The sequence below is a fragment of the Phalangium opilio genome, unplaced genomic scaffold (assembly GCF_054372755.1).
Source record: "Phalangium opilio isolate 3A_F unplaced genomic scaffold, DU_Popi_V2 ptg000082l_1, whole genome shotgun sequence".
NCBI classification, from domain to species: domain Eukaryota; kingdom Metazoa; phylum Arthropoda; class Arachnida; order Opiliones; family Phalangiidae; genus Phalangium; species Phalangium opilio.
In genome coordinates this window covers 12,709,047-12,734,799 of record NW_028324189.1, presented here as the reverse complement: position 1 = coordinate 12,734,799, position 25,753 = coordinate 12,709,047, and the positions used below count along the sequence as shown (strand labels likewise).

The window sequence follows — 25,753 nt, the reverse complement described above, 5'->3', positions numbered from 1 at the left end:
AATCCGCCGCCATCTTTAAAATGGCGCCCAGAAATGTAAAAAAATCTTCTCTATGCAACAAAGTCCGCGCGTTTCAACCGATTTCACAAATATTTAGTACACTGGTTTCCTTTAACCTATAGACGGGCTGAATGGTCTTTCGGGTTCGATTTGTTGCCATCTTTTCAAATGGAGGCCAAAAACTTAAAAACCCTTCTTTATGGAATAATATCCGCGTGAAAAGTAATAAAAAATGTCCCGACGGGCTGACGGGCAACGCCGAGTGCCTTCCCTCCTAGGGTGCTACAAAAATATTAGTCACCAGTGAAATCTACCCTTTCTTTATATAATTTTGATGGAAGTTCTTATTACAAGCGAGCGACGCCGCTGGTAACAGCTAGTTATATATATAGTCTTATGTCGGTGGTCATCTTGAAACGTAAACAGATATCACGTTTCCCTTTCTCTTTTCCCGCTATTTGTATCTACAAATTCAATAGTCTTAGGTTCCCAATTCATCCTTTGTCTTCATTGTCACTTTAAGAAAGGGCTTGTATAGCGTGAGATGGTGCGCTCGTTTGAAAGTCATATAGGGCTCCATAGAGCTGGTCTTATCTCTATTACGGTAACGTTCCTATAATCGAGAGAGAAGGTTCGTTAGTGTTAATGCATACACTTAGAAGACTGGCCTTGTTAAATCGAAGAAGCGTAGAATGAAAGCGAGTGACGCTTCTAGCGAGGATCAGGACAAATAAGGCGGTCGAAAGACATTTCAAAGGAAGGGAAGCTTATATCCATCCCTAGGAAATGTCTTAAGATAAATGAAGAGACCCAGAAAAGTTTCCAAGTGTGTTAAGTCACGCGAATCAAAGACCTATTTATTGAGACCTTCTCTCTTCTTGCTTCTATAGCTCTTAAGAGATAGAGTTGCACGTCCGTGTTTATATCGTAAATATCGGGTTTTGTGTCAGCTTTGAGTAAACGTCAAGGGTTTTGTCTTTGGATAACTCCATTATATCGTGATCAAAGGGGTCAAAATTCCTATCATTAATTAAGCTTGTTGCCTATTGATTAATTTGATATTCATCTAGATATTTTAAACTGACTCAATTTAATTCTGTTTAAACGTATACCGATACTGTAATTGAGTCCATATAGTCACAATTTTAGTCGACGTTCCCCATTGTTGGTTATTTAGATTTAAGTTACTTTTTTTTCCTCTGGAAAATGGAGCCAGAAACGATCTTTTCTTGGATAACCCGCAACTCGTTTAACACTGACGTATAATTAGAATTTAGAGTACTTAAATTCCAAAGACTAAATGTCCAATTAAGGCACGTGAAGATTACAGTAGCGTCGCTAGGGTTTTAAATTTGGGGGGGGGGGGGCTAAATCTGGGCAAACTAGTTATTATAAGAAATTAATAAACAAAATTGCATAATGGGTTCATTGGATAATGTGTAGACCTTTAAAACTACGTAATTTTGTGTCGACGTGAAATTATTCCCATTTTAAAGATAAGCAACCTTTTATTGATAAAAACGGAACCGATTATGAAGGATTTTCACTCGTCTTATGTTTATTTTTAGTTTGGGTTAGCTTTTAGTCCACACTTTTGGGACTCCCTTCGAAAGAACATGAAACATTGTACTTGTCTCCATCTGTTCTTTTCTTCAAAATTGTACTGTTTGATATCGAAATTCATCTCTGTTGAGATGAAACTTAACGAATCTATCATTATAATTTTTTATATATTGCTACAGAATTTTAGGATGCTAACAGCAATTTTTGGTAGGGTTGACGGATTATTTGGGGGGGGGGGCTAAGTTTGGAATTTGGGGGGGCTATAGCCAGCCCCCCAAAAAAAAGGCCTAGCGACGCCACTGGAAGAAGGTTTGATTCGAATCACTTGAAGAATTTGAGCTTTATAGTTTTATTTTCATCTTTAAATTTGAAGTAAAAGTTTCATTTGCTCAGCTCGTTCTCGATTTTCCCGTCATTTGTTTTTGTTACTTTTCCGTAATATTTCTTATTGCACCCCCAAAGAAAAAAGAGAAATCAAGCGAGCTCTTTCTTTTTCAACAAAATACACTTAAGCCCGCAGCAGAACTCGGCCTTCCTACTCGAGAAGACGGATGAGTGGCCCTTTAACATTGAAGGTTATGAATTATTATTTCAAACGCCCCCTAGCTTCATTCTCCAAGAAGACTGTTCCGCTTTTCAATTTGTTTCGACTGTCAGAGAACTGTATCTCCATGAAACTCTCGATTCTCTTTCTCTACCCTAGCTCGGAGTTTCACTGTTAAGGTCTAACGAGGTTAGGGTTCCTAGCTTCGTCGTACATCTAAAAGAGAGCTAGAGATCCTTGACATTAATGTTGACTTACAAGCCTTTAGGGCTGTATAAGTTTGCTCGGGTTACTTGGTTTTTGTGTCTTTTTACCACGCTTTCTATCGTAAAAATTCGAGTTAAAACCCCGTGTAGCTTCGGGATTATTTCGGTCATATAGTTGCTTATACGTTCAGCTAAAAAGCTTTGTTTTTTACCGTTTTTTAGCTTCATATTTTTTTCTAGAGTTTTTGGGAAAATACTGCGTTTGAACTATGGGGTAAACGTAAGTTCCTAAGATATGTTCTATAAGTTTGTCACTGGTTACTAGTAGAGAGCTTGTCATGAAGTGACAACGTAGGTTATACGTCATAGACTCTCATAAAGCGACGCCCGGTGAGGCACTGTCAAAGGCTAAATACAAACTAAATAGGACCTAGATGGACTGCAAATTAACCGAGTGTAGTCAATTCTCGCTTGTCGTTCTCTAGTAACTAGCTTTCAGTAAGTCTCTAGCATTACGAAGTGTAGGAAGTGTCATACTTGTGGAACATATCTTATAAACTTATGGTGAAATGAGAGCTGACCAAGAACAGTAGCACTAATTTCACTGGAAACCGAAAATCTATTAAACATGGTGATAAAGATGTGAAGCTGAACCATTCACCTTTGAGCCAACCTTTCAATAATCCCATTTACCTAAATTCTGAGAACATATCACGAAATAAATGCATCATTTATGTTTTTGGGGGCTCATTCCCCATTGGGTCTTGACCATAGTGTTAATTCCGAGTCTTGTGCCCCCCAAGGAACGCCTTCTTGTAAAATTACTCTGGAAGCAAAGGATCCTTGGGGTTTAGCAACTAAAGAAAAAAAAACTAAAGGAGTAAAAAAAGGCGCGCTTTTATTTCGTGTTGGCGCGAACTATCAATTCCACTCTTGAAGATTATTGCTTTTGGTTTCTCCTTCACCATTTTTTTTTATTCCTGTATTATTTCGGATGAATTCACCTCTAAACTTATTTTTATTGTTCACTATAAGTCCCAAAGCTCCCAGTAAACTCTGAAATAAATTGCAAAAATAAAAAGGGAAACCCATGGAAGTGTATATATTCTAATCCAACTTCATTGTGAAATTATTGGTTCGATTTTTTTTAATAATAAATTTTCCTATTTTATTTAATTAAATTTTAGGTTCCACCGACTAGTGTTCCAGGGATTTACAAACTTAGGGTTGAGGGTAGTGTCAATGGTGTCTTAGGAGGCGCGGCGTTTCTCAACGAGACTTATTTGGAATTCTCTCAGCGATCCATGACTATTTTCATACAGACGGACAAACCTATCTATATGCAAGGACAGACTGGTAAGTATTTTATTATTGATCTTTGGTTACCCTGTGGTGGTATTTTCCCAAATTTTTTTGGTCTATGTTCTTTAGATTTTTAATAAAAATTCCCTCAGGACCAGCTACGGTTTGTTTTCGCACGACTAGGTTCAGTAATTTTATTTTTAGAACTGACGTTTTTCACCAAAAAAGCCCTAAAGGTGTCTCGAAGAAAGTTTGAAATTATATTATTTTTGGGGACTGAATTTTGATGATACATTATTCAGGAAGTAATTAAGAGAGTAGGTTAGGTTACCCTAGTGTTGACCCGCGGAAAATCTTACGGTAATTAGTAATTACCCTGATAAATTGATATTTTTCGATAAGGAGTATATGGGATCAAGAAGTGATATCTAGTTTATTAGGGTTAAGGTATAAGATGCCTAAGTATTCGCGCGCCATAGTCCCAGTCCCCCTTTCAAAATACAAGAGGGGAAGTAAAAGGAATCCGGGCTATTTCGCTGCCTCTCCTCAGTCGGAAAATATGACTGTAATTTTCGTCATTCGCGTCGCGCTGACGTTAGTTCTCAAGATTCTGGTTGTAATTTAGAGGCGGGGATTAACTCCGGACCTACCATACGTTTGGACTGGAGATAAAGCTGGAAATGTGGCGAATTTATACCTTCTCCCTAATAAACTAGATATCACTTCTCGATGGGATAGTACAATTTGTTATTTACCAAGTTAGTTATTCATTTGGGAATTGGTTTGTTTATTTAGTTCGATTTCGAGCCGTTCCCGTGACCACTGAACTGAAAGCCTTTTCGGACGCCGTGGATGTTTACATGCTTGACCCTAATAGAACAATTATGAGACGATGGTTGTCTAGACAAACGAATTTAGGGGCGGTCAGTTTGGAATATGGACTGTCCGAATTACCCGTTTTTGGGAACTGGACGATTCAAGTCGTAGCTCAGGTATGTCGCCTCTTTATTTAAAACTTTGTTTGACTTTGAAAATGTGAATTAATTAAATGTTTTAAATAAATCCCTTGAAATTATGATTTATTTATTTATTTACACGTTGTTGTCGTTACGTTTTTAGGGACAAGTTGAAGAAAAAATGTTTGCAGTCGAAGAATATTGTAAGTTGTCTTAAAGGAAATTAATTTAAATTTAATTCAAATTAAATTAATGAAATTAATTAATAAATACAACAGATCAAACTCGGTTCGAAGTCAACGTAACAATGCCCTCATTTTTCATGGAAACAAATGAAGATATTTATGGTTCCGTTATGGCAAAGTAATTCATTTTTTTCTCAACGATTATTCTGTTAACTGCACCGATACGCACAATTACAGGCAGGCTTAACAATCGTATGTAAATATTTAATTGCAGTTACACCAGTGGCGTTCCGGTCATCGGTAACCTTACCTTAGTGGCCAAAGTCGAATCCTTGACCAATACGGATCGAAAACGTTACGATCAAACTCCAGTGATAGAACAAACACTTAGATTGGTATGACCTTAATTTTATTTATTATACGCGTAATAACATTTATTCGTAATTTTTTACAACTTTAATATAATACCGACGTTAATACGTAACGAGTTTGAAAACTTTTCGCTATATAGTTATTTAACTTTAGCTCTAAATTTCGCGATTATACCCATAACCTACCGAGTTACGAAGTTACTCTTAAACCTTATTATAATATATATATAATTTCCGAATTTTAAGGCTCAAAATTTGTATGTAAAAGTCGCATCCTTCCCTCCCTTTCGTGGGCATATATGGTGATGCAGTGAAAATGTCGTAAAATTTCTAATTAGTTCCTCAAAATTCCTTCCGAATTAAACTTATACGCGTTTCTAGATAGAAGAGATACGAAAAGGGGGGCCATAGAGCGTATGCCGAAACTCTTTAATTCGGTTTGCTAGCTTCCATATATAAACGTCAGATAATAATACTTTAAGGCGCCAGCCAGGTCAGTTAGGATTCCAGAAAGTCCCGTTCCCCTTGTCTCTGACAGGGACTTCGCATCGAATAAGGACTAGCTACGATTGGGTCCATTCTATTACATTTTCAATTGAATATTAAAATGGTTAAGCCTTGGCTGTTTCTCTACCATTCTTAAAACCCTCACTGATATATCGCCGTCTCTGCTCACCCTCATGACGCGAATCGCCTACAGGACAGGGCTCCAAAAAGCGAGTTACCCCAGTGTCTTTCTTTCTTTCCATCTGTTACTGTACGCGTGTATAGACAGTTTACACACATGGAGGATTCATACTATTTACACCAGGAGGCCGGGCTACCTGAGGACAGAGACCAGTCTGCTTTTGTCCTCCAGTTACCCTGGACTTCTGCAGTGTAAATGGTATGAATCCTTCATGTGCGTAAACCTTCTCCTTTATTTTAGTCCCCGGGTTAGATCGAGAGTCCCTGAATCAGTTCACCAGCTCTTGTCCCCCCCCCCGTTTTCTCACCGTCCGTTTTAAACAAGGTGAAGATGTTTCTCCTGGCAAGCGTCCCCTTTCCCTAGGGAGTTTGGCTAAGGGAGTGTGTAGTGTAGTGTAGTGTTGTAGTTCATTCGAGCGGACTAAAGCGTTTTTGTCACCTTTTTCCAGTTCGAAGGTTACACTGAATTTCGGTTCTCGATGCGCGAATTGCAACGCTACATTTCCCGTCTGGATCGAACTCGAGTGACCGTTACTGCTTATGTTGGGGAACGTTACCTGGACATGATAGAGAGTGGCTACGCTCAGGCCATCATCTTCAACTCGAGCGTTAAGTTGGAATTTTTAGGATCGTCTCCTCAAGTCTTCAAACCAGCCATGCCTTTTAAGGCTTACGTAAGTTTACACTCAACTCCTACACAGTTATACCGACATCCTACTTACTTTCTTTTAAGCCTTTGAACCATTTTATTTGCCCAACTTAAGTGCATGTCTTGGCTACATAATCCCGTAATATCTGGGATTGTAAAGGGTTTTTCTTGTACAATAAGAGTACTAACTTAAAATACACTTTGTGTGTTTGAATTTGTATCTGGGTTAAATTTTTATCAACTTACGTGAATATTTACTTGCATGTAGATTGTACTTGTAATGCCTGTCAACAGTACGTATGTAGAGATAATGTGTAGACAAGTGTTGCCATCCAGTCATTTTTGAGTAGTGCAATTCAACCGCAATGTACGTACAACAGATACTGAAAAGCATGTATAGTTCTGTTCGATTCAGTACTGGATCGTTCTGGCGTATTAGATGCTCTCACAAATTACTGCATGGCAACCCTAAAGTTTGGTTCAAGTTATGAAACCTCTAGCCTATTTAGTGCAACACTATACCTAGAATGGTTATTCATACATTATCAGGTATCAAATTTTAGCGGGCACGATGTTAAAACATCAAAGAATATAAAAGTTTGAAAGCGTTTAATTTAAATGCGCTAGTCTAAAAATGCATAAAAATGCTTTTAGACTTACTTCAATGTTTACTTTTATTCTTGTATGCGAAACTATTTTAATAACCCGAGCCTCTTATCATAGAAAAACAAATATTCAGGCTGTCTTGAAACGCGTATCCCACCGCCCTCTCTCTCTCTCTCTGGTGAACTCCTTTTAGACAATGTAAGATTAACCCCGGCGTTTTATAAAATCTTTTGTCTTTATTCCGCGGTCGCTTTCCGCTAGGGGGAGTTTATTTTACGCGCTGCATTTTTATCAACATTTATGCAATAACAACTTTATAAGAATTTTTGGAAAAGACCTATAGAGCCTTAGGACTATCTTAAAATATTCTCCTAAAAAGAAGCGGGAAAGACCATTTCTGATTAATGCGTTCTTCTTCAAATATTCCCCCCAAAATTTACCGTCATAGTATGGGTGAAGTTTACGTTGATATTGGCTTATTTACTAAAGTTAAAATGTAACCATTTAAAGATCGCAAATTCGTATAGTTATCTCTCGTTTTTAATAAGTGACGAGAAGAAAACAAAAACCGTTTTCTTTCTGTTCGTTTCTCCCTCCCTCGCATCAAGAATTCCGAAATATTTGCAAGGTTAAAATGACCTAGTTTCCCCCCTTAAAGTACTTTATTATTCTAGTCATTTTGAGGTTGCCATTGTATGTAGTCGTTCTCGCGCTTCAAAAGTTAAAAATGGAAATTTTTCTGCCCCCCTTCATCTCAACTCAACCGAGTCCCATTTTAAAAATAAGCGGGGATACTTTTCTAGCAGTTATAAAAGAGAGCTAGCTGCAGGATCTTTATAATTTTAAAAATTCGCCTTTCAAGACGTATTAAAAATGCTTGTACGAACCTAGCTTTAACAGAAGGTCATTGTGCTTGAAGTGAAACAATTCTGTACGAATTCTGGTTTAAGTTCATAAGATACGTTCCATAAGTTTGTCGCTGGTTAATGACTGTTTTTCATGAAGTGACAACGTAGGTCATAGATTCTCGTAAAGTGACGCCTGGTGAGGCGCTGCAAAGGCTTAGTGCAGACTAACTAAATAGGAAGATGGACTGCAAATTAACCGAGTGTAGGCCTAGTCAATTCTCGCTTGCCATTCTCGAACTAGCTCTCACTGAGTCTCTAGCATTTTAGAAGTAGGAATGGATAACGGTTAGTATTTACTTCAGTCCGACTCATACATAGCCCAGTATAGAGCCCCTCCCTCCAACACGTAACTAAAAGTTTGAATTGTCTTATTGGCTCACTTAAACTAGGTTTGATGACGTTGCTGACGGGGACGGCGAAAAATATGTAATTCCTTTTGATCTCTGCCGCTATGACCCGCCTCTTCTTTCATATCCCTCCGTCCCGTGGAAGGGGGGTCCGGGACTTTGAAGCGCGTCCAGACATTACTCTGTTCTCCATTCCTACTTCTAAAATTAAATCTATCCCTGGTAGTTTCATACTTACGGAACATATCTTATAAACTTATGAGGATAGCCATAAGGATGTTTTCACGGTCGTGTATTATTGATTTTCAACAGGGAGTGTTTTACTTCGAATGACAATCTTCTGGTTTGTTTAATAACGAAGATAATAAGGCTAATTTTTCTCAGTTATTATTCGAGTTCTTGCAGTTGCCGCCAACTTTTGTTTCTCTATTAGAATATTACTTGTAATTACAACCGCGCGACTCTTGCCTCAATTTTATTTCGATGCAAAATTATACGACGATAAACGTTATTGAGCGGTAACCATTATCCAATACAAAAGTTTAGTTTTAAATTCTAAGCCCATTATATTAGGGAAGGGGGCAAAATGTAATTATAAAATGTAAGTTATTTTGGGGTCATTCTTGTTATACCGTATAGATTGCCGCATCCTATTACGATGGTTCTCCGTTACCCAAGTGGAGGTTGAACAGTCAGAGACTCGAAATTCGCCCATCCGTGACTTATTCGAATGGACGGACACGATCCTTGGAGATGCGTAGAGAGCAGATGACCCCGACAGAGGCTGGTATTTGGGAGATGGACATTGATTTGCGATCTGAACTAGGAAAGAAAGATCTCGTCAACGATGTACATTCGCTTACTATCCAGGTCAGTCAACCCCAATTCCACTTTAATATCGTTTCGTTCCTCTTTTCTCTAAGCTTCCTCTAATATCCGGTCACTGAAATCGCGATTAGGCGGTCGCGTGACACTCCTTAATTCACTAATACAACTTAATACGTAACGATTATCGCAAACTACAAACGAGGCCTTTGAAACATCGTTTAGGGGTCAAGGGGCAGCCAAGTTACTCCACTTTTCAGTATACCTTTAACTTTAACTTAATTAAATATACTTTAAAATCATGTTTAACTTATATATTGTTTTAATCAAGATAAAATCGATTTAATCATACTATAAATTATTTTTAATTATGGTTTCGGTCAAGAGGCAGAGCACTCACTAAAAACGAGGCCTTTGAAACATCGTTTAGGGGTCAAGGGGCAGCTAAGTTACTCCACTTTTCAGTATACGTTTAACTTTAAATCAATTAAATATACTTTAAAATCATGTTTAACTGACTGTTTTAATCAAGATAAAATCGGTTTAATCAAGATAAAATCGGTTTAATCAAACTATAAATTATTTTTAATTATGGTTTTGGTCAAGAGGCAGGGCACTCACTACAAACGAGGCCTTTGAAACATCGTTTAGGGGTCAAGGGTCAGCTAAGTTGCTCCACTTTTCAGTATACGTTTAACTTTAACCCAATTAAAAATACTTTAAAATCATGTCAAACTTATTGTTTTAATCAAGAAAAAATCGGTTTAATCATACTTTAAATTATTTTGTTTTGGTCAAGGGGCAGGTCACTCCATTTTCTGTGGTGTGATTTCAACAGAATTAAATGCACTTTAATAGTGATGAAAATTAGTTAAATTCTACTCTGAATATTTCTTATCACACATTTAATTATTCTAATTTGATTGAGATGTTTTCAGACCGGTTAAATCAATATTTAATCATATTTAATTTAATTTTATCAATTGGGAGTTGTGGCGTTCTCCTGTAATCCAGCCCTTTGGAAGCTAGAATCGATGGATGGTTGTCCTTAATACTTTGAATATTTTTAATCACACATTTAATTATTCTAATTTGATTGAGATAATGTTTTTAAGACAGATTAATTCAATATTTAATCATATTGATCACTATTTAATCGACTTGTCCCTTAGTTTAGGTTAAGTTGCAATTGATCAACACTGTTCCCTTTCTGTCAAAATTATTTACGGATTAGTTTCGCTCGACGGTGAAACCGTTTTACAGGCGTTCTATGGAAAATACATTAGGTATCATTTTCCTATAAGCGTTCTTTGCCTCGAGCACTAATGTGCTGCGGGTGAAACACTTTTAGGGGCGTCGCGTATTTCCTTGGCCTAAATCTACAACCTTATCGCGGCGTAATATTAACAGAACTTCATAAATCCTAAAGATTTTGCGCTTAAACCATTTAATCCAACTCATTTGGAACTGAGAATTTTACCGAAACTTTTAGATACTTTTCAAGTTGATAATTTACGAGTTGGTTTTCGGCCGCGAGCCAAGGCCCTTTTCGAAAAGGATTCTGGTTTAAGTTTTAACTTTTGAAAGTCAACTAGAAATTCCCAAATTTTCTAACCGGATAGAGAGTGGTTTGGATCAAAATTTACAAAAGTTTAGTTTGCTAGACACCAGTGAAATTATTGAGCCTGTATAGACCATTTCGATGTAACTAAGAGGGCAAACTTTATTGCCTTCCACCGCGCTTTTTGGCGCCTGCGCTGTAGTCTTTTTGTATCATGAGAGTACATGCGCAGAGACGGATTTTGGCAATGTATGTCAATCCCGATACTGAGGCTTGTTTCCCCCTTTTTTGCATCGAAAAGGTCTATTCTCTCTAGTAACCCTTGCCAGACGAAGTAACCCTATTTATGTTTGACCTAAACCACGTACCCTGGTCGCCGATATCTTATTGAAAACATTATAAATCAAACGCAGGCTTTCTACAACGACGATTCGGGAGAGCGTGCCATGGCGGAGCTTTTGGTTTACGCGGCTTACGCTCCTTTTGACCGGAGAATTCAAGTCTCGACGAGCACCAAAGCTCCCAAGGTAATATTTAACGAAGCATTTTATACTAATAAATATACCTAGCCAACCTCGCTATACACCATATTCTGTGTATGAGACTCGAAATTAATACTATGTAATCCGTGACTTTACACTCTCGAGAACTAATAACTCCAACGATATTTCTCTTCTATCCATAGGTTGGAGAGTACATTATATTTCATGTCAGATCCGACTATTACGTCGATAAATTCGTCTACGTGGTAAGTTTTGTTAAGTCTTTTAAAGCGCTTCCTACCTTCTTTATTAATTAATTAATTAAATAAATAAATTTTGCACGGCAAGCTTGTTTAAATTTACATTATTTTCGAACCATATGAGAAATTACCTTACATAGTTACTATCACTGGACATAACGCAATTTAGGGTTTAGCCTTTGGTTTAGCCCATATACATAGTGTTTCCAAGAAGTGATATCTAGTTTATTAGGGAGAAGGTATAAATTCGCCACATTTATAATCTAGCTTTATCTCCAGTCCAAACGTATAGTAGGTCCGGAGTTAATCCCCGCCTCTAAATTAGAACCAGCATCTCATTGGTTCTTGAAAACTCACGTCAGCGCGACGCGAACGACGAAAATTACGTATTTTCCGACTGCGGAGAGGCAGGGAAATAGCCCGGCCTCCTTTTGCGTCCCCCCTTGTATTTTGAAAGGGGGACTGGGACTATGGCGCGCGAATACTTAGGCATCTCATACCTTCTCCCTAATAAACTAGATATCACTTCTTGCTGTTTCTGAGAAGTCTGCCATAAATTATAGCTAATTTCGTGATTCTTAGGCCTAAATGTACTTTTAATTTTTTTTAATTATATCCTCAACAAATGCTTTTCGTCGTATTGTTGTTGGTTAAGAGCTCTAGAGATGTAAATAGAGGTGTTTTTTGGCCTAATGCGCTTGAGTTTTGTTACAATAGCTCGCTAAATAATATCACAAATGATCCGACTATACTACAATAGCCAGGTACATTTGTTATTCATTTTGTCCTTTTTTGGCACCGAATGTACGTAATACTCAACGGAATTAAGGGTTGGATTAGCGCAAAACTAAGTCGGAAGTATAAACAGGAAGTACGAGGTAGTCCTAATGAGTTTTGATGAAGCGCGTTCACGAATTTTTGGTAAAGGGTAGCGCGTAAGGTGACTAACGGTGGCAACGTATAAAGATCAACTTCATTTGTTACCTTCTTTTAATTAAGAATTTTGACAATAATAAGAGAAGGAAAGGAATTGGTCCGGGAAAAACTCGAGGCAAGGTGCAGACGCGCGTTTGGTATAATAAAAAATGTACATTGGGACGTTTCACGAACCTGTGTAGTGAAATTCACTTACCATTGAATTAAACACTCTTATTTGAGAATCTCGCGAAATGTCTCAGTGAAATAATTTTTGTCTTACGCTGAACCTGGCAACTTCTTTCGACGTCAGACTTAAGGAGAGAAGCGGCGAAAATAATTTTTCCCGTCTAAGTTTTTTTGCACCTTTTTCGCGGCTCACATTAATTATTTGGCTTCTTCTTTTCTTTTCATTCATTTCGTAATAAACTCCACCGTCTTGACTTACTTTCACCCTCTATCACCCCCGCGTTATTATTTCCTGGGTGAAATTAATTAAGGCCAGGGTGATTAATTATTGGTAATTAACAGAACATCAATACTACCACCGTATAAGTTAAAGTTACTCCGGATTTTGTTAATTTGCTTCAATCTCTTCGTTATTACCGTAATAGTTAATATAGTATAGGATTAAGATTAGATTTGTTATTAATTACGAGAGTACTCCAATTATGTCCCAATTTCAGATTATTTCTAAAGGCATCATATTATACGTTGGTACGGAAGAAATGAGTTCGAGTATTAAAACTTTCGCCGTATCGTTGTCACCCGAAATGGCCCCTTCATCTTGTATCTTGGTTTACCACGTAGCCCGCGAAGGCGAAGTTGTAGTTGATAGTTTGACCTTCCCCGTAGATGGAATATCAAGAAATAACGTAAGACTATATTAGACATAGTAACATAAGTTTATAAGATATGTTCCATATGTATGACACTACCTATAGTATACTTCGTAATGCTAGAGAGACTTACAGCTTGAGCTACTTCGAGGGAGAACGACAAGCGAGAATAGAGTGCTGTCAGTTGTGACGTCAGATCCAAGGTTAAACGTCACGAGTCTGCCTTTAGCAATGAGCGGCCATGACAGTTACCGTTTTTTCTTTATGGGAAAACAGCATGGGTGACGTCACACCGGCGCTTCTGACAGCACTCTATTGAATGGCTACACTCGGTGGTTAATTTGCAGTCCATCTAGGTCCTATTTAGTTTGTATTTAGCCTTTGACAGCGCCTAACCAGGCGTCGCTTTACGAGAATCTATGACCTAAGTCACTTCATGACAAGCTCTCAGCCTCTCAGTAACCAGTGACAAACTTATGGAATGTACCTTATGAACTTATGCTAGTAACTAATGACACAAATCACAGAATAAATTAAACAAAATATTTACATCGCAGTTCACAGTCGCCCTTAACACTCGTAAAGACAAAAGTTCAGATACAGTCGAAGTCATCATTAATGGTCGACCAGGAACGTACATAGGTCTATCAGCGGTTGATAAATCACTCTACGAAATGAGATCAGGAACCGAGTTAACGCACGCGGAAGTAAATATACGGTCTAGGTAGAGGTCATTATTTTTGCACAAACCTTAACCCTAAAACTCTATCCTGGCAGGTTCTTCAAAAAATGAACACTTTCGACGAGTACACTAACGGCACTCTTGGTTTCACGTGGCATTCCAGAGAGGGTCACGCCGATCGCGTGGTTTATTTCCCATCCTCTACTTATGGAATTGACCCTAACCGCACTTTCGACGTGAGCTTATACTTTACTTTTTCCCATATAAAAAATAACATCGTCCACTCAACGTGACCGAGAAAATGTGTTTATTTATTAATCTTTATTACTTTTATAACCTTCCCCGGATTCGATCTCGTTACAGTTTGCTGGACTTCTCGTATTTACCGACGCCAACGTTACCCGCCGTTATGGTAAGAATTTGTTATATTGAATTATTTATTCCATAGTATGTTTTAAGCTATTGGAAAAGTTGTCTATCGCGTAAGTCTTATTGTTTTGTATTCTTCGCAGAGAGTTGTAACGAAAGCGATGGATGGGTTCCGTGTTTGAGTGGACAGTGTTACAGACTCAGTAAGAGATGCGATGGTTACAAGGATTGCGGTGATAATTCGGACGAAAGTAATTGTAAGTAGCGAAACTTATCACGAATTGAATTTACAAACGAGATTAGGTGTCTATACTTTTTTCTATACTATCTATAATTCTTAAGTTGTATCGTTAAATCTTTTGGTGTTGGGATATTTTTCTAACTATATGAAATATTCTTTGTTGTCCATCTTTTCTTCCATACATTTTTTCTGTCTCCCAATTTATCAATCACTCCCATCTTGGTATCCAGATCACTGTGGTCGTAAGTACACTATGAAAATGAACACTCTTTCATAGCTCACTTCGCATGGGCATGAAATTACTTATCGACAATTACAACGTGTAGTTTCAAAGCTTTAGTGCATTTATAGTTTAATTAACTAACAGAATGTAAATGATCATGAATTCTTACTCTTACTAATTTTTAATTAATAATTCGTTTTGTATACTTAACTTAAATTATAAATGGTGTATTTAGGTCCCAAACGAGACGAGATTGATATGGTTAACTTCAGAATGTATCGTATTAACCGAATTCTACGCTTGTATCAAAGTTCGTGGTTATGGCGAGACATCAACATTGGGCCACTTGGACATCACATTTTTAACGTACCAGTACCAGATTTACCAACATTCTGGATGGTTAGCGCATTTGGAATGAATGCCATAGAAGGATTTGGTCTGGTTCCTAGATCAGTACCGGTAAGTTTACAATATACCGTTACCCTAAATTATTTTTCATTTCATTTCATTAAATGTGTTGTGTTAAATGAATAACCATTTTTTTGCAAATAGTTTTCCAGCGTACGGCCATTTTATATGAGTGTAGAAATGCCAGAAAAGTGTAAAGAAGGTGAACAAATGGGTATCAGGATCAGCGTGTTCAATTACATGTCGTTTGAGATTGAAGTAACCGTTATCTTGGCCGCATCTGATGACTATAAGTTTGTTCAAGTTGAGTCATTTGGTATTGTAACCGCGTATGGAGCCCGAACTTCCACTGGTGAACACCAGCATCTTATATGGGTAAGTCTCCAATAATAATCAATCGATTTACTTTCGTCCTAACTTTACCGCCATCTAAGCAATATTTTGAACGTTTAATTTAACTCAGATTAAACCGGGTGACACAGCGGTAGTTTACATGCCTATAGTACCCAATCGTTTGGGTGCAATTAACGTAACCCTAATGGCCAAAACTCAAGTTGCTAAAGATATAGTTACCAAAACGGTACACGTGTATTCGGATGGTATCACTCAATACCGTCACACCTCAATGGTTCTTGACTTATCTCAAGGGGCTTACTTAATCAAATACATGGATACTAACGTCACGGACACTCCCATTATACCTTATCATCAAGATCGACGATATGTCTTCGGTTCCAATAAGGCTACAGTCACAGTTTCGGGTGACGTCATAGGGCCCACCTTCCCATCTATGCCCGTTAACGCTTCGAGTCTTTTGAATAAACCGTACACTTGCGGTGAACCGACCATGTTTAATTTCGCGGCAAATTTGCATATGTTGAGGTATTTGCGTCTAACGGCGCAACGCAAAGTGGAGACTGAGAAGCAGGCGTTTCATTTCTTGAATATAGGTAAATTAAGCCTATAATTACACTGTGTTCGCAAACTCTGGTGTATTAAGGTATTGACCAAAATTATTCTAGGGTATCAACACCAACTTAGATACCAAAATGACGACGGTTCATTCTCGGCTTTCCGTTGGTTTAATGAGCCCAGTGTTTGGTTAACCGCCTTTAGCGCTCGTATCTTTCATAAAGCCGCTTTTCAAGAATGGGAAAACTTTCTTTACATTGACCCCAGTGTTGTTAGTCGGGCTGTTAGTTGGTTACTTAAGTACCAAACCCGGGAGGGATCTTTTTATGAGACAGCTCTTCATCCGTTTGACCGAAAAATGAATGGAACAGTAAGAACACATACACAAAAATGACCCAAGAAAACGATTTTAAAAATGGTTTCATTTCCTCAGTCTAAAAGGAAGTACGACTCTGTAAGATACCGAAACATATCCCTGACAGCTTTCGTTCTGATAACTTTGGCTGAATGTAACGATTTACCCGGGGTATGTTGAAGAAGACTTGTACTTAACTCTTTTAGCAGTTGCATAACCAAATTTCCCTTCAGGAACTTGGTTCTAAAGCGGCCACAGCTCGTAAGTCCGCGCAAGGCTACTTGGAACGCATGTTACACGTGGCCAAGGACTTTAATGACCCTTACGAGTTAGCCATAGTCGCCTACGCTTTGTCCGTATCACACAGTAGTAGCGCGGACGAAGCCTTTAATTTCTTGGACAATAAAATGAAGGAAACCAGTGAGTCTTTGATCAAAGTTAACCATTTATTTATGAAACACTCTAAACTTTTATTGCCACTGTTTTAATTTAGGTGGTATGCGATACTGGTCAAGGGTCCAATTACCACCACCAACCACGACAATAGAAAATAACCGTCCTTACTTGCTGGCACGTCTTCCTAACGTGGATGACGCGTCCAATATTGAGACAACCGCTTACGGTCTCCTGGTTCACGTCAATCGTCAAGCGGTCATACAAAAGGAGATTGTTGAATGGTTGAATACTCAACGTCTCTGGGATGGCGGATGGGCGTCCACCCAGGACACCGTCATCGCCCTTGAGGCTCTGATTGAGTATTCCATTCAGTCCAGGTTGAGGGATGTAACAGACGTCAGTATTACCGTTGAGGCACCGGCCACGCCAGGGTTTTCCAAGAATTTTCATATCGGAGAGGACAATTTGTCGGTGAAGCAGAGCTTGGAGGTAAGATAGTCTAGAACTTTTAAAGTGCTTAGTAAGTACAATCGTATCTACTTAAAGATTCCAAACGCCTGGGGTGTTATTGTTATCAACGCCCAAGGGTCAGGGTTAGCCCTTGTCCAACTTTCCGTTGAGTACAACGTTGATTGGCTTCATCTCATGACCCCACCACCCGTTCCAGCATTTGACCTTCGAGTCAGAGCCAGTTTTTTTGGCAGAAATAGCTCGCAAATACATTACAATGTTTGTCAAAGGTAAGATAGTAAAGATACCTTTTATCTATCAATATAAATACCTTCAATTCACCATCGATGAATGGAATTGCAGATGGATCAGAACTCAGGAAAGTGACAGCAGTGGCATGTCAGTTTTAGAAGTAGAAATTCCGTCAGGGTATATCGTCCAACAGCAAGAGTTGGACGCCTACGTTGGTTCCAATAAGGTCAGGAATTTAAGAGAAGCCAGGTTTCAAGAGAGGAAGACTACATTTTTCTTTGATTATGTAAGCACTTACTAAAATAATATTTAATTTTATGAGCAATTTAACTAATTTTGATATGAAACCAGTTGGATACGAATCCAATTTGCGTCAATTTCAAAGTTCAGAGATGGTTTCCGGTAGCTAATCTTACCAGATATATTTCGGTGAAGGTATACGATTACTACGCACCAGGTAAGTTCATTTTTATCCAATTAAAGTATTGATAATTGCGTTAAGTACATCTCCGAAAGTGTCACGTGTTTTTGAATGTCCTATCCCAAGATTAGTGTAGTGACGGAGATATGGTTAGTGTAAGGGTATGCCTTTGTAATTTAACCAAATGTGGATGAGAGGGAAAGTATGACAATGGCCATAGAGTCTGTGTTAAAAAACGCGGACATCAAAGTTTCGCCAATAACTATTTAGTTTACTAGTGGCTGATGGACTTGCAAACTCGCGACTGAAAGTAGTTCAGACATTTATGCTCCTTGGTTTAACCATAGCCCACTCGATCACGCGAATCACGACGCAAGCTGCTCGCGCTATAGCTAAATTACCGAGATTTGTTTTAAACGTATCTAGGGTTATGTGCTCTTCTATTGCTTCGATAACCTTACTTAAATCCATATTATACCTTCAAATACCTTTTAAAACATTACCAGCTACTCTGTCCTGACTACAAACACAAGTCGAGAAAGTTTTAGCATACACAATAGCAGACGACGGTAACCGCGTAACCGCGAATTAACACAAGACCTATTTTAAGTCAGTGAACAGGCCCAGTATAGCTACGCCAATAAAACGGTCAACTACGGCGAAACTCTGATGACTCGCGACTTTTGGCCATTTTCATACTTTTCCTCTCATCCACTTTTGATTTAACTTAATATTTTTAGCTAGGCATAGTAAATTATTGGTATTTTATTGCAAAAAGGTACAAAATCATTTACATTTGTGTTACAGAACGTTACAATGAAACCATGTTCGAGGTTTACAACCTTTACGTTTTAAGTATATGTCACGTGTGCGGGTCTTACCAGTGTCCGTACTGTCCGGCCTTTAGTTGGGCCTCCAAACTGACCTCCATTAACCCAATTTTGCTTTCAACGTGCGTTTTAATCGCGATGTACTTGTTCACGTTACGAAGGGCTTCTTGAAAAGTTCCTCGTTTACTTTGCGCTATTATTATGACCAAAACCTATTTAAAAACAAACAAAAAACAAACACAAAAAAATTTATATAGCTTCCAGCGTGTTAGAGGTTGAATATAAAAGTAATTGTTACAATCGTTAAGAAAAAAAACATAAATAATGTTATTTAAAAGAGAGAGAAAAAAATGGCCAATTATTTTTATGCTACTTAAAATAATAACATTATAACGGAAACTGTTCGGGAGTGAAAAACAAAATACTATTTTTTTGATATAAAATAATTCGGTAGGTGAACTTTGAACCCCCAACAAGAATATACTTAGGATTTTTTCCTCCGTTATTTTTTGCGAGTTGTGTGTATTCAAGTTTAAAAAGGGTTTTATACGTAACATAAATGTGCTTCGAAGGACACGAATCATATTTTCCTGATGTCAACTATAACTTTAACATGTGGTAAATTTAAACTAAAGCTCAACCACCTCTGACTTGCGAAAAAAAAAAAAATAAAAGAAATCCCGTGACCACGTGACAAAAGGGAAAAAACTACTTCTTAAATAGGTTGCGTTCTATGACGCGCTAAAATGGCGGGAAAACTACAAACCAAGTCCCTCAGTTTTCCCAGAGGATATTAGTTACGTATTACTTTTATATTTTAATGTTTTTTTTTTAATTAAACTTGGGTCCATTATAATTTTAATTATCTTCATATCATTTTTAAAACTCCAAAAAATAAACATAGTCCACACAGTTTATATATAAAAAGTATTCATCACTATAACATACGTTGCCATGTTCATTTAATATTGTTTAATTATTATATAGTCATGTGATTTATTTTTAATGAGTACTTAAGTATGATAAAGATCATTTAAATATCATTCATTCATTTCATATTTTTTCGGAAGAGAAGTTAATGTTTTTTTATTTTCAAAGGATACGGTTGGTGCTTAGTTTAAAATAAATTAACAAACTTTGAAATTAAATAATGTACGATCTCCTTAAAGTTTTGCGGAGGTTATAATCTATGCAGAAATGTTTGGGTAGCGATTTATAATAATATTTAGCATGAATGACGTATTTAGTAACTTATAGAGAGGATCATTTTTATTATTCATTTATTGGGATGAGGTCTATATGGAATTGTACCGGTTTTATAAAGTTAACCCAAAAATTAGGCTTAACTCAATCCAATTCCATCGTCAATACAAATAAATCTAATTTAAAAATAAGGTTAAATATGGTTTAAATACACACTGATTAATTTAATTTCGATGTTATTTCGTTTATAAATTAGTCAGGGTTTAATTGACGAAGTTATTTGTAATGTGCGCTAAGCCTAATATTTAGGGAAGAGTGGAAATAAGCTTTAACTATATAAGGAATGAAAAAATACGTCCTGATATTAACATTAAACAAGAATTATAACCCTAGAAATATTTTCGCGGAAAGATATCGAAAAGATAAACATGAAAAGCAATATATTTCATTTTGAATTGCCATGGTTTCGAAAGAAAAAAAAAGAATAATTCATAATAAACGCCAAAGACTGGCTTTAAGTTTTTGCTCATAATTAGCCGAAAGTTCTAGCTAAACTTTCGTAATTAATAATTAACAAACTAATAAGGCTGGCTAGTTTAAATATATACGGACCCATAACCCACCTTATTTTATTTTTAATTAAGATTAACTGCCTGATTATAAAGTTTAAATTAAGATTTCTCAATTGAAATCCTACAAAAACAACGTGACAGAATTTTATGCACAAATCACAAATGTACAGTGTAAAAAAATATATAACGGTTTAGAGGTACTAACATGTATAAATTGCAGCCCCAGTAGAGGGCTTTTAGATAAGCCTTGAATGATGCTTAAACATTTGTAATACTTATTTTTTATTCAAGATAATTCGGATTAAAATCAAGAAATGCATTAATAAGGCCCGTGCCAAAATTATTATTATATTCGGATCTACGTACGTTGGGTTTTATTTTGGGTATTGTTTAATTTTTGAATTAGCTGTGGGTCTCAGGCATCTTTTTAATTAACGTAAATTTAAGTTTTTATTTAATTAAAAACTCTTTGGGTTGTGTTTGCAATATAGAACAAATTTTAGCGCGTATGTATTTGTTTGTTTTTTTTACTTATTTTGTACGTTTGAATAGAAAACAAAACAATTGTATGTACAAGAGAATTGAAAATACTGAGAAATGAAAAACAAAAAATAAAAATTTTGTAAAATGTTTTTAACAAAATAATCACATGTTTTAATATTTTTCGTTAACAACAGGAAAACCGTCCATGACCACCATCGGGAGAAATTGCACATTATAATAGAGCTACCTCAGTTGTGACGTCACTGCCTAGGTAAAACGTCGCAGGCTTAGCTTCGGCAGTGGGCGGCCATGTTTGGTACCGCCTTGGTTCTATGGGCAGATAGCATGGGTGAAGTCACACTAAGGCTTCTGGCCGACGGTGGTGTTGATTTTCATGTGGGAAAGGTATGCCATGTTGAGTTTTAAACGATGATGAGAAAGACCTTTAAGGTAGGTAGGTGTAGGCCGAGCTTGGACCTACTATAGTTTAAGTCACTATGCACCAGACGCTTGAAGGAAAGAGGGATGGAGGGGCCCCTCCATACCTATAACGTTGCAGTCTGTACCTCATATACAGCAAAGAAGTCCTCCCAGCATGCTCAGCGCTTCGGTTGGTTCGTACGCTCCGGAAACGTCGGGGATTCCCCCTTTGTCTTAGTTCGCATACAAGTACAATGGGGCTATGCGACAGCTCTTAATTAACAATCGCTTATACCGAAGGGGAGGGGCTTGCGCAAGGTACGCTGGGAGACTTCCGTTGCCGCAAATCACCCATCATCATTACCGCTCCATCATCTCTTTTCTCCCTGCTAGAGCAATAATTACTGCACTACTCGTCCATATTAGAAATTCACGTCGGACCCCGGGCAATGTGTGACTCTAATTTCAACTTTGGCGCCATTAAAAAATACTTCATAGATGCCGTAAGCGTTCGTATCTTTTCCCAAATCAGGGGAAAAATCAGAATAAGTAGGCGACACATCGTCACGTGGTTTCCGCCGTTTCGAGGTAAAGTTTTTGCTCGTGCACTTGGGTTCTGTGTTTAATTCGCGGTAAAACGCGACTAGCGTACGATACACCGTCTATCGTTAGGAATGTTGTCGGCGTGTTGTTTCAAGTGTTAATTAAACATATAAATTACGAAAGTTGTCTAACAGCGCACGGTGAATAATTAGACAATCTTTAAGTAGTTAAAATCGAGTTTCGACATTAATTACTATTTTCGAATTTCACCGAGAAATACCAGGCGTCGGGTTTGGCCTATTTCTAAAGCGGGGTGGAACCGCTTTTGACCTCATTGATGAGTCAAACTCGGTCGACAACGTAGTAGCATCTCTACCCTCTAGTTGTAATAAACATTAAATTCAATATCGAGGCGGTGTCGTGTCGTGTCATGTCATGTCATGTGCACCCGCCTTTAAAATTTGAATGTCAAAGCTGTCAAATTGATGTCATCCTTCGACATCACTAATTAACGGTAATATAAATTAAAACTTTATTTATTTTGCGTGTATTTAAGTTTAAATATAACGAAATATTACTTTAGTTTTTATTATTTATTAATATTTTACGCCCTAAATTCAGGTACTGATTACGTTTGTGTAGTAGTAGCTGTGGGATGTCGCAACCCGGTTGACGTAGATAATTATTTCTTTAGTGATTTATGTTGAAATATATAGGGTTTTTTGACAGTAGATGTATTAAGCACATTTAATTAAACTTGACTTTGTATTTTCCATTTTATGTTAGCCGCAAACCGTGTTTAGTAAACTAAAATTATTAAATGTTTATATTTAGTTCCTGTCTAAGTTCGTTGAAATCCAAAAAGGGGGTGTAACTCGATAAGCCGCGGGCGTATAAACGGAAATAAACATTTCAACTCCAAATGCTGACTCGCTTTTTAACCACTAAATATATCCAAAACACAATAACATATTCATGCTTGCCATTAACCTCAGACTTAACTATACTATTAGTTTTGTGGGCCTTTTGAAACTTGTACGTCTACACGAATGTAGATAACGTACAGGGCATTTCAGGCTATCTGTTATCTCAGCTGAAGGGCAAACTTCATTAAGTTTATGTTGTTAAACTTATGAAGTATTGTTGCTTCCCCCTTTACAATGCCAGCTGTTTAATTTAACATCTTCACAGGGATGGGGATATTAGATTTATAAAAGAAACTTAGAAAACACTTGTAAGTAAAATGCAATATGTAAATCATCCCAAAAAACCGTGCGCCGTTATTTTATAAATATTTAAAACTATGATGGCTTTCTTCGGATTTTCCTTGGTCAAATATGCATTAGTAAGTCAATTAGTTATATTGGTGTATTTTTGAATGGAACATCTTGTTAGAACCGGTCCTGTTTTATAATTTTATACCGGTACCTAAATTCGGTCAAGGCGACGAGAAATTTTTGGGGGGAGGAAGTGGGATGCCAGACGTTGTTTTGCAAGTTATATTTGAGACTGTAGATGACGTAATACACTTAAATTAAATCGGATTTATTAATTACTTTACGCCAGTTCTAAGCGGACAAGATTAGATTTTTAAGGTGCTTCGATGTCGCGAGTACATTTTGAGACGTTTTAGGATGTAATGTAGAACATATGTTTCGGTGCAATTTTAATTCCAAGAAATGTTTGATAAGAATTCAAGTCATCTTCAAGGGAATTCGGTAATCAAATTTTATATTTTATTTATTTATTTATTTAATTTGTGTAGATTTAATTTATTATTATTATTTATTTGTTGATAACGTAATTAAATAATACTTAATGAGATTAAGGTATAATTCTTACTAAGTGGGCACGCCCGTCAATCTAGATTAGCTCACAATCGGTCAAAGGTCTAAGGTGTTCTACAAACCGATTTCCAATATGTGTAACTGGAACGAGAACGAACAAGAGACGTCTTGCCACTAGACCATAATTCAACTTATTGATTAGTGACAAATCCGAGGGGACCATCACTAAGTGCACTCGGTGACTGTACTAATAGTCTCACCCTAACCTTTGATATTACTAAAATGATTGCACGTAACGCGTATTCATTGTACAGAGAATCTTAGAGTGATTGGCCCCTCGGAGGGATCTAAACCTAAGCCTACTTTAGTGCGTATAGCGTATATCTATTTTTAAAATGGGGGCTGTGATCCAATTCCCTGAAACAACGTCATTAAATACGTAGGCGAGTTTAGATTCTGGCGGGAAAAATCGTCCACTTCACTAAATCGATTGGGCCCTCTAGAGGGCTTTTCTCTTTCTTTTTAACCCTGAAAATACGCCCACTGACCCAACCCTACTTCCGGGGTCCGTAACTTTTTTCGATTACAAGTCTTTTAGCGCCGGTGCCGACTTAAAGGGATTGTGAAATACATCCAATCCAACCCATAGCCAACACGTAGATTGATTGTAAATTAGATCGATAAATAATGATGATAGTCACTGCCATTCTGTTTCGAAATATAAAAATCAATTCGATTGTAGAACGGTATATAGTCTACGGAGACGGACAATCAGGAAATATATGGCATACCTGTAGTGACGGTGCTTTATACACAGGGAGGTTTCTAATAAGCTAAATTGGCTGATACGTCTTACAGCATTGTTGCTATTTAATATTTTAGGCGCCAATCAATGTTTGCGAACCCATATCTCCGAAGAGCTAAATGTTGTAGACAGAACATTACACTTATTTTGACCCTAAGAACGCACCCATTAACTTAAGCCAGACTTATCAGAGACTCCAGACTGTATAATGGAAACCGATGACGGTTTTCACCATCTCTTTAAAAGTTCTTCCTTTCATTTTACCGACGGGTCTCCATAATTTTATTGGTCGCAAGGATTACGTCTCTGAACCGGTGTATGTATTCTATCAAAGCTGATTCAAATTTTATGACCCATATCCTTTATTCCGTCACCATTATGCGTGGGTTTTTAGCAATAAAACCTTATTATACATCATTTACGATGTTTACTAGATGACAACGATCAATGTTAAGCAACCCGCTCGAGTTCTATACCTCTGTATGTCTCCTCCTTATCACCATCGTCATCAAGTCATCTCTGGGGTGTCTGGATTTGAATTTCTAAATTTCACTTTTAGTTACGACTCGGGGAGAGATGAAGTTGTTTTTTATTTTATCCAACTTTTAAAAATAGCTAGACACGTGAAATTTTTTAATGGTAGAAAGAAAGATTGCCATGGGGCCCCCATCCGAACCTCAACTCGAATTGGATACTATCCCAGATTAGTTCTTTTTGATTTTTTACAAGCGTCTGCCATATCTGCCTCTTTCAAGGGGTATGGTTACTTTGCGGAAGAAGCAATGACAGATAACTTTGTTTTTTAATTCTTTGCCAATTAGTTTATGGCAAGAAGTCAACAATCTTTATAAGCTTAGTATATTATACTTTTTTTAAATGTTTCAAATATTTCAAGACATTTCTTAGCCCACGTGATGTGATGTGGTTATTAGAATTTTCTGAGTGGTAATTGTACGTATCTTTCTTTTTTATTGCATTTTTTAAAGTTTTTTGTGGCTGTATATGCTTTTTGTAAACTTGAGTTAATTATACTGGTGTTTCTAATTACGTCATGGTTGAGTTCGCCATATAATTGTCACTTCTAAGAAACCTGCTGAATTGTTGAAAGTGTAGACGTAATGGTAATGGTTTCCGTCGTCTGCTTTAAAAGTACGTTGGTGACAATATAACTACGGCTGGAAAAGCTAATGTTAGA

The 25,753-nt window shown here is 37.3% G+C and overlaps 1 protein-coding gene and 1 long non-coding RNA gene across 6 annotated transcripts in view; one reads left to right on the top strand and one right to left on the bottom strand.

Moving 5' to 3' along the window:
* Mcr (macroglobulin complement-related) overlaps window positions 1-21,165 on the top strand; it is a 220,592-nt gene extending 199,427 nt beyond the window's left edge. For all 5 annotated transcript variants that reach the window (XM_089848834.1, XM_089848836.1, XM_089848833.1 and 2 more), the window contains 25 exons: window positions 3,501-3,669; window positions 4,411-4,607; window positions 4,735-4,774; window positions 4,850-4,934; window positions 5,031-5,151; window positions 6,264-6,488; window positions 8,964-9,194; window positions 11,124-11,237; window positions 11,396-11,458; window positions 13,054-13,242; window positions 13,764-13,913; window positions 13,984-14,124; window positions 14,252-14,300; window positions 14,401-14,514; window positions 14,957-15,180; window positions 15,274-15,504; window positions 15,593-16,079; window positions 16,152-16,411; window positions 16,475-16,567; window positions 16,630-16,816; window positions 16,890-17,281; window positions 17,339-17,532; window positions 17,606-17,780; window positions 17,846-17,951; window positions 18,723-21,165. In XM_089848834.1, the coding sequence (XP_089704960.1) occupies window positions 3,501-3,669; window positions 4,411-4,607; window positions 4,735-4,774; window positions 4,850-4,934; window positions 5,031-5,151; window positions 6,264-6,488; window positions 8,964-9,194; window positions 11,124-11,237; window positions 11,396-11,458; window positions 13,054-13,242; window positions 13,764-13,913; window positions 13,984-14,124; window positions 14,252-14,300; window positions 14,401-14,514; window positions 14,957-15,180; window positions 15,274-15,504; window positions 15,593-16,079; window positions 16,152-16,411; window positions 16,475-16,567; window positions 16,630-16,816; window positions 16,890-17,281; window positions 17,339-17,532; window positions 17,606-17,780; window positions 17,846-17,951; window positions 18,723-18,916 (4,431 nt within the window). In that variant the 3' untranslated portion in view covers window positions 18,917-21,165. The remainder of the gene's footprint in view (window positions 1-3,500; window positions 3,670-4,410; window positions 4,608-4,734; window positions 4,775-4,849; window positions 4,935-5,030; window positions 5,152-6,263; window positions 6,489-8,963; window positions 9,195-11,123; window positions 11,238-11,395; window positions 11,459-13,053; window positions 13,243-13,763; window positions 13,914-13,983; window positions 14,125-14,251; window positions 14,301-14,400; window positions 14,515-14,956; window positions 15,181-15,273; window positions 15,505-15,592; window positions 16,080-16,151; window positions 16,412-16,474; window positions 16,568-16,629; window positions 16,817-16,889; window positions 17,282-17,338; window positions 17,533-17,605; window positions 17,781-17,845; window positions 17,952-18,722) is intronic.
* Window positions 5,164-6,269, bottom strand: LOC149651784 (uncharacterized). The gene is made up of 2 exons (XR_016371347.1): window positions 5,780-6,269; window positions 5,164-5,707 (listed from the first exon to the last, which is right to left on the bottom strand). It is a non-coding gene; the product is annotated as an uncharacterized LOC149651784 (long non-coding RNA).
* Window positions 21,166-25,753: the final 4,588 nt, after the last annotated feature.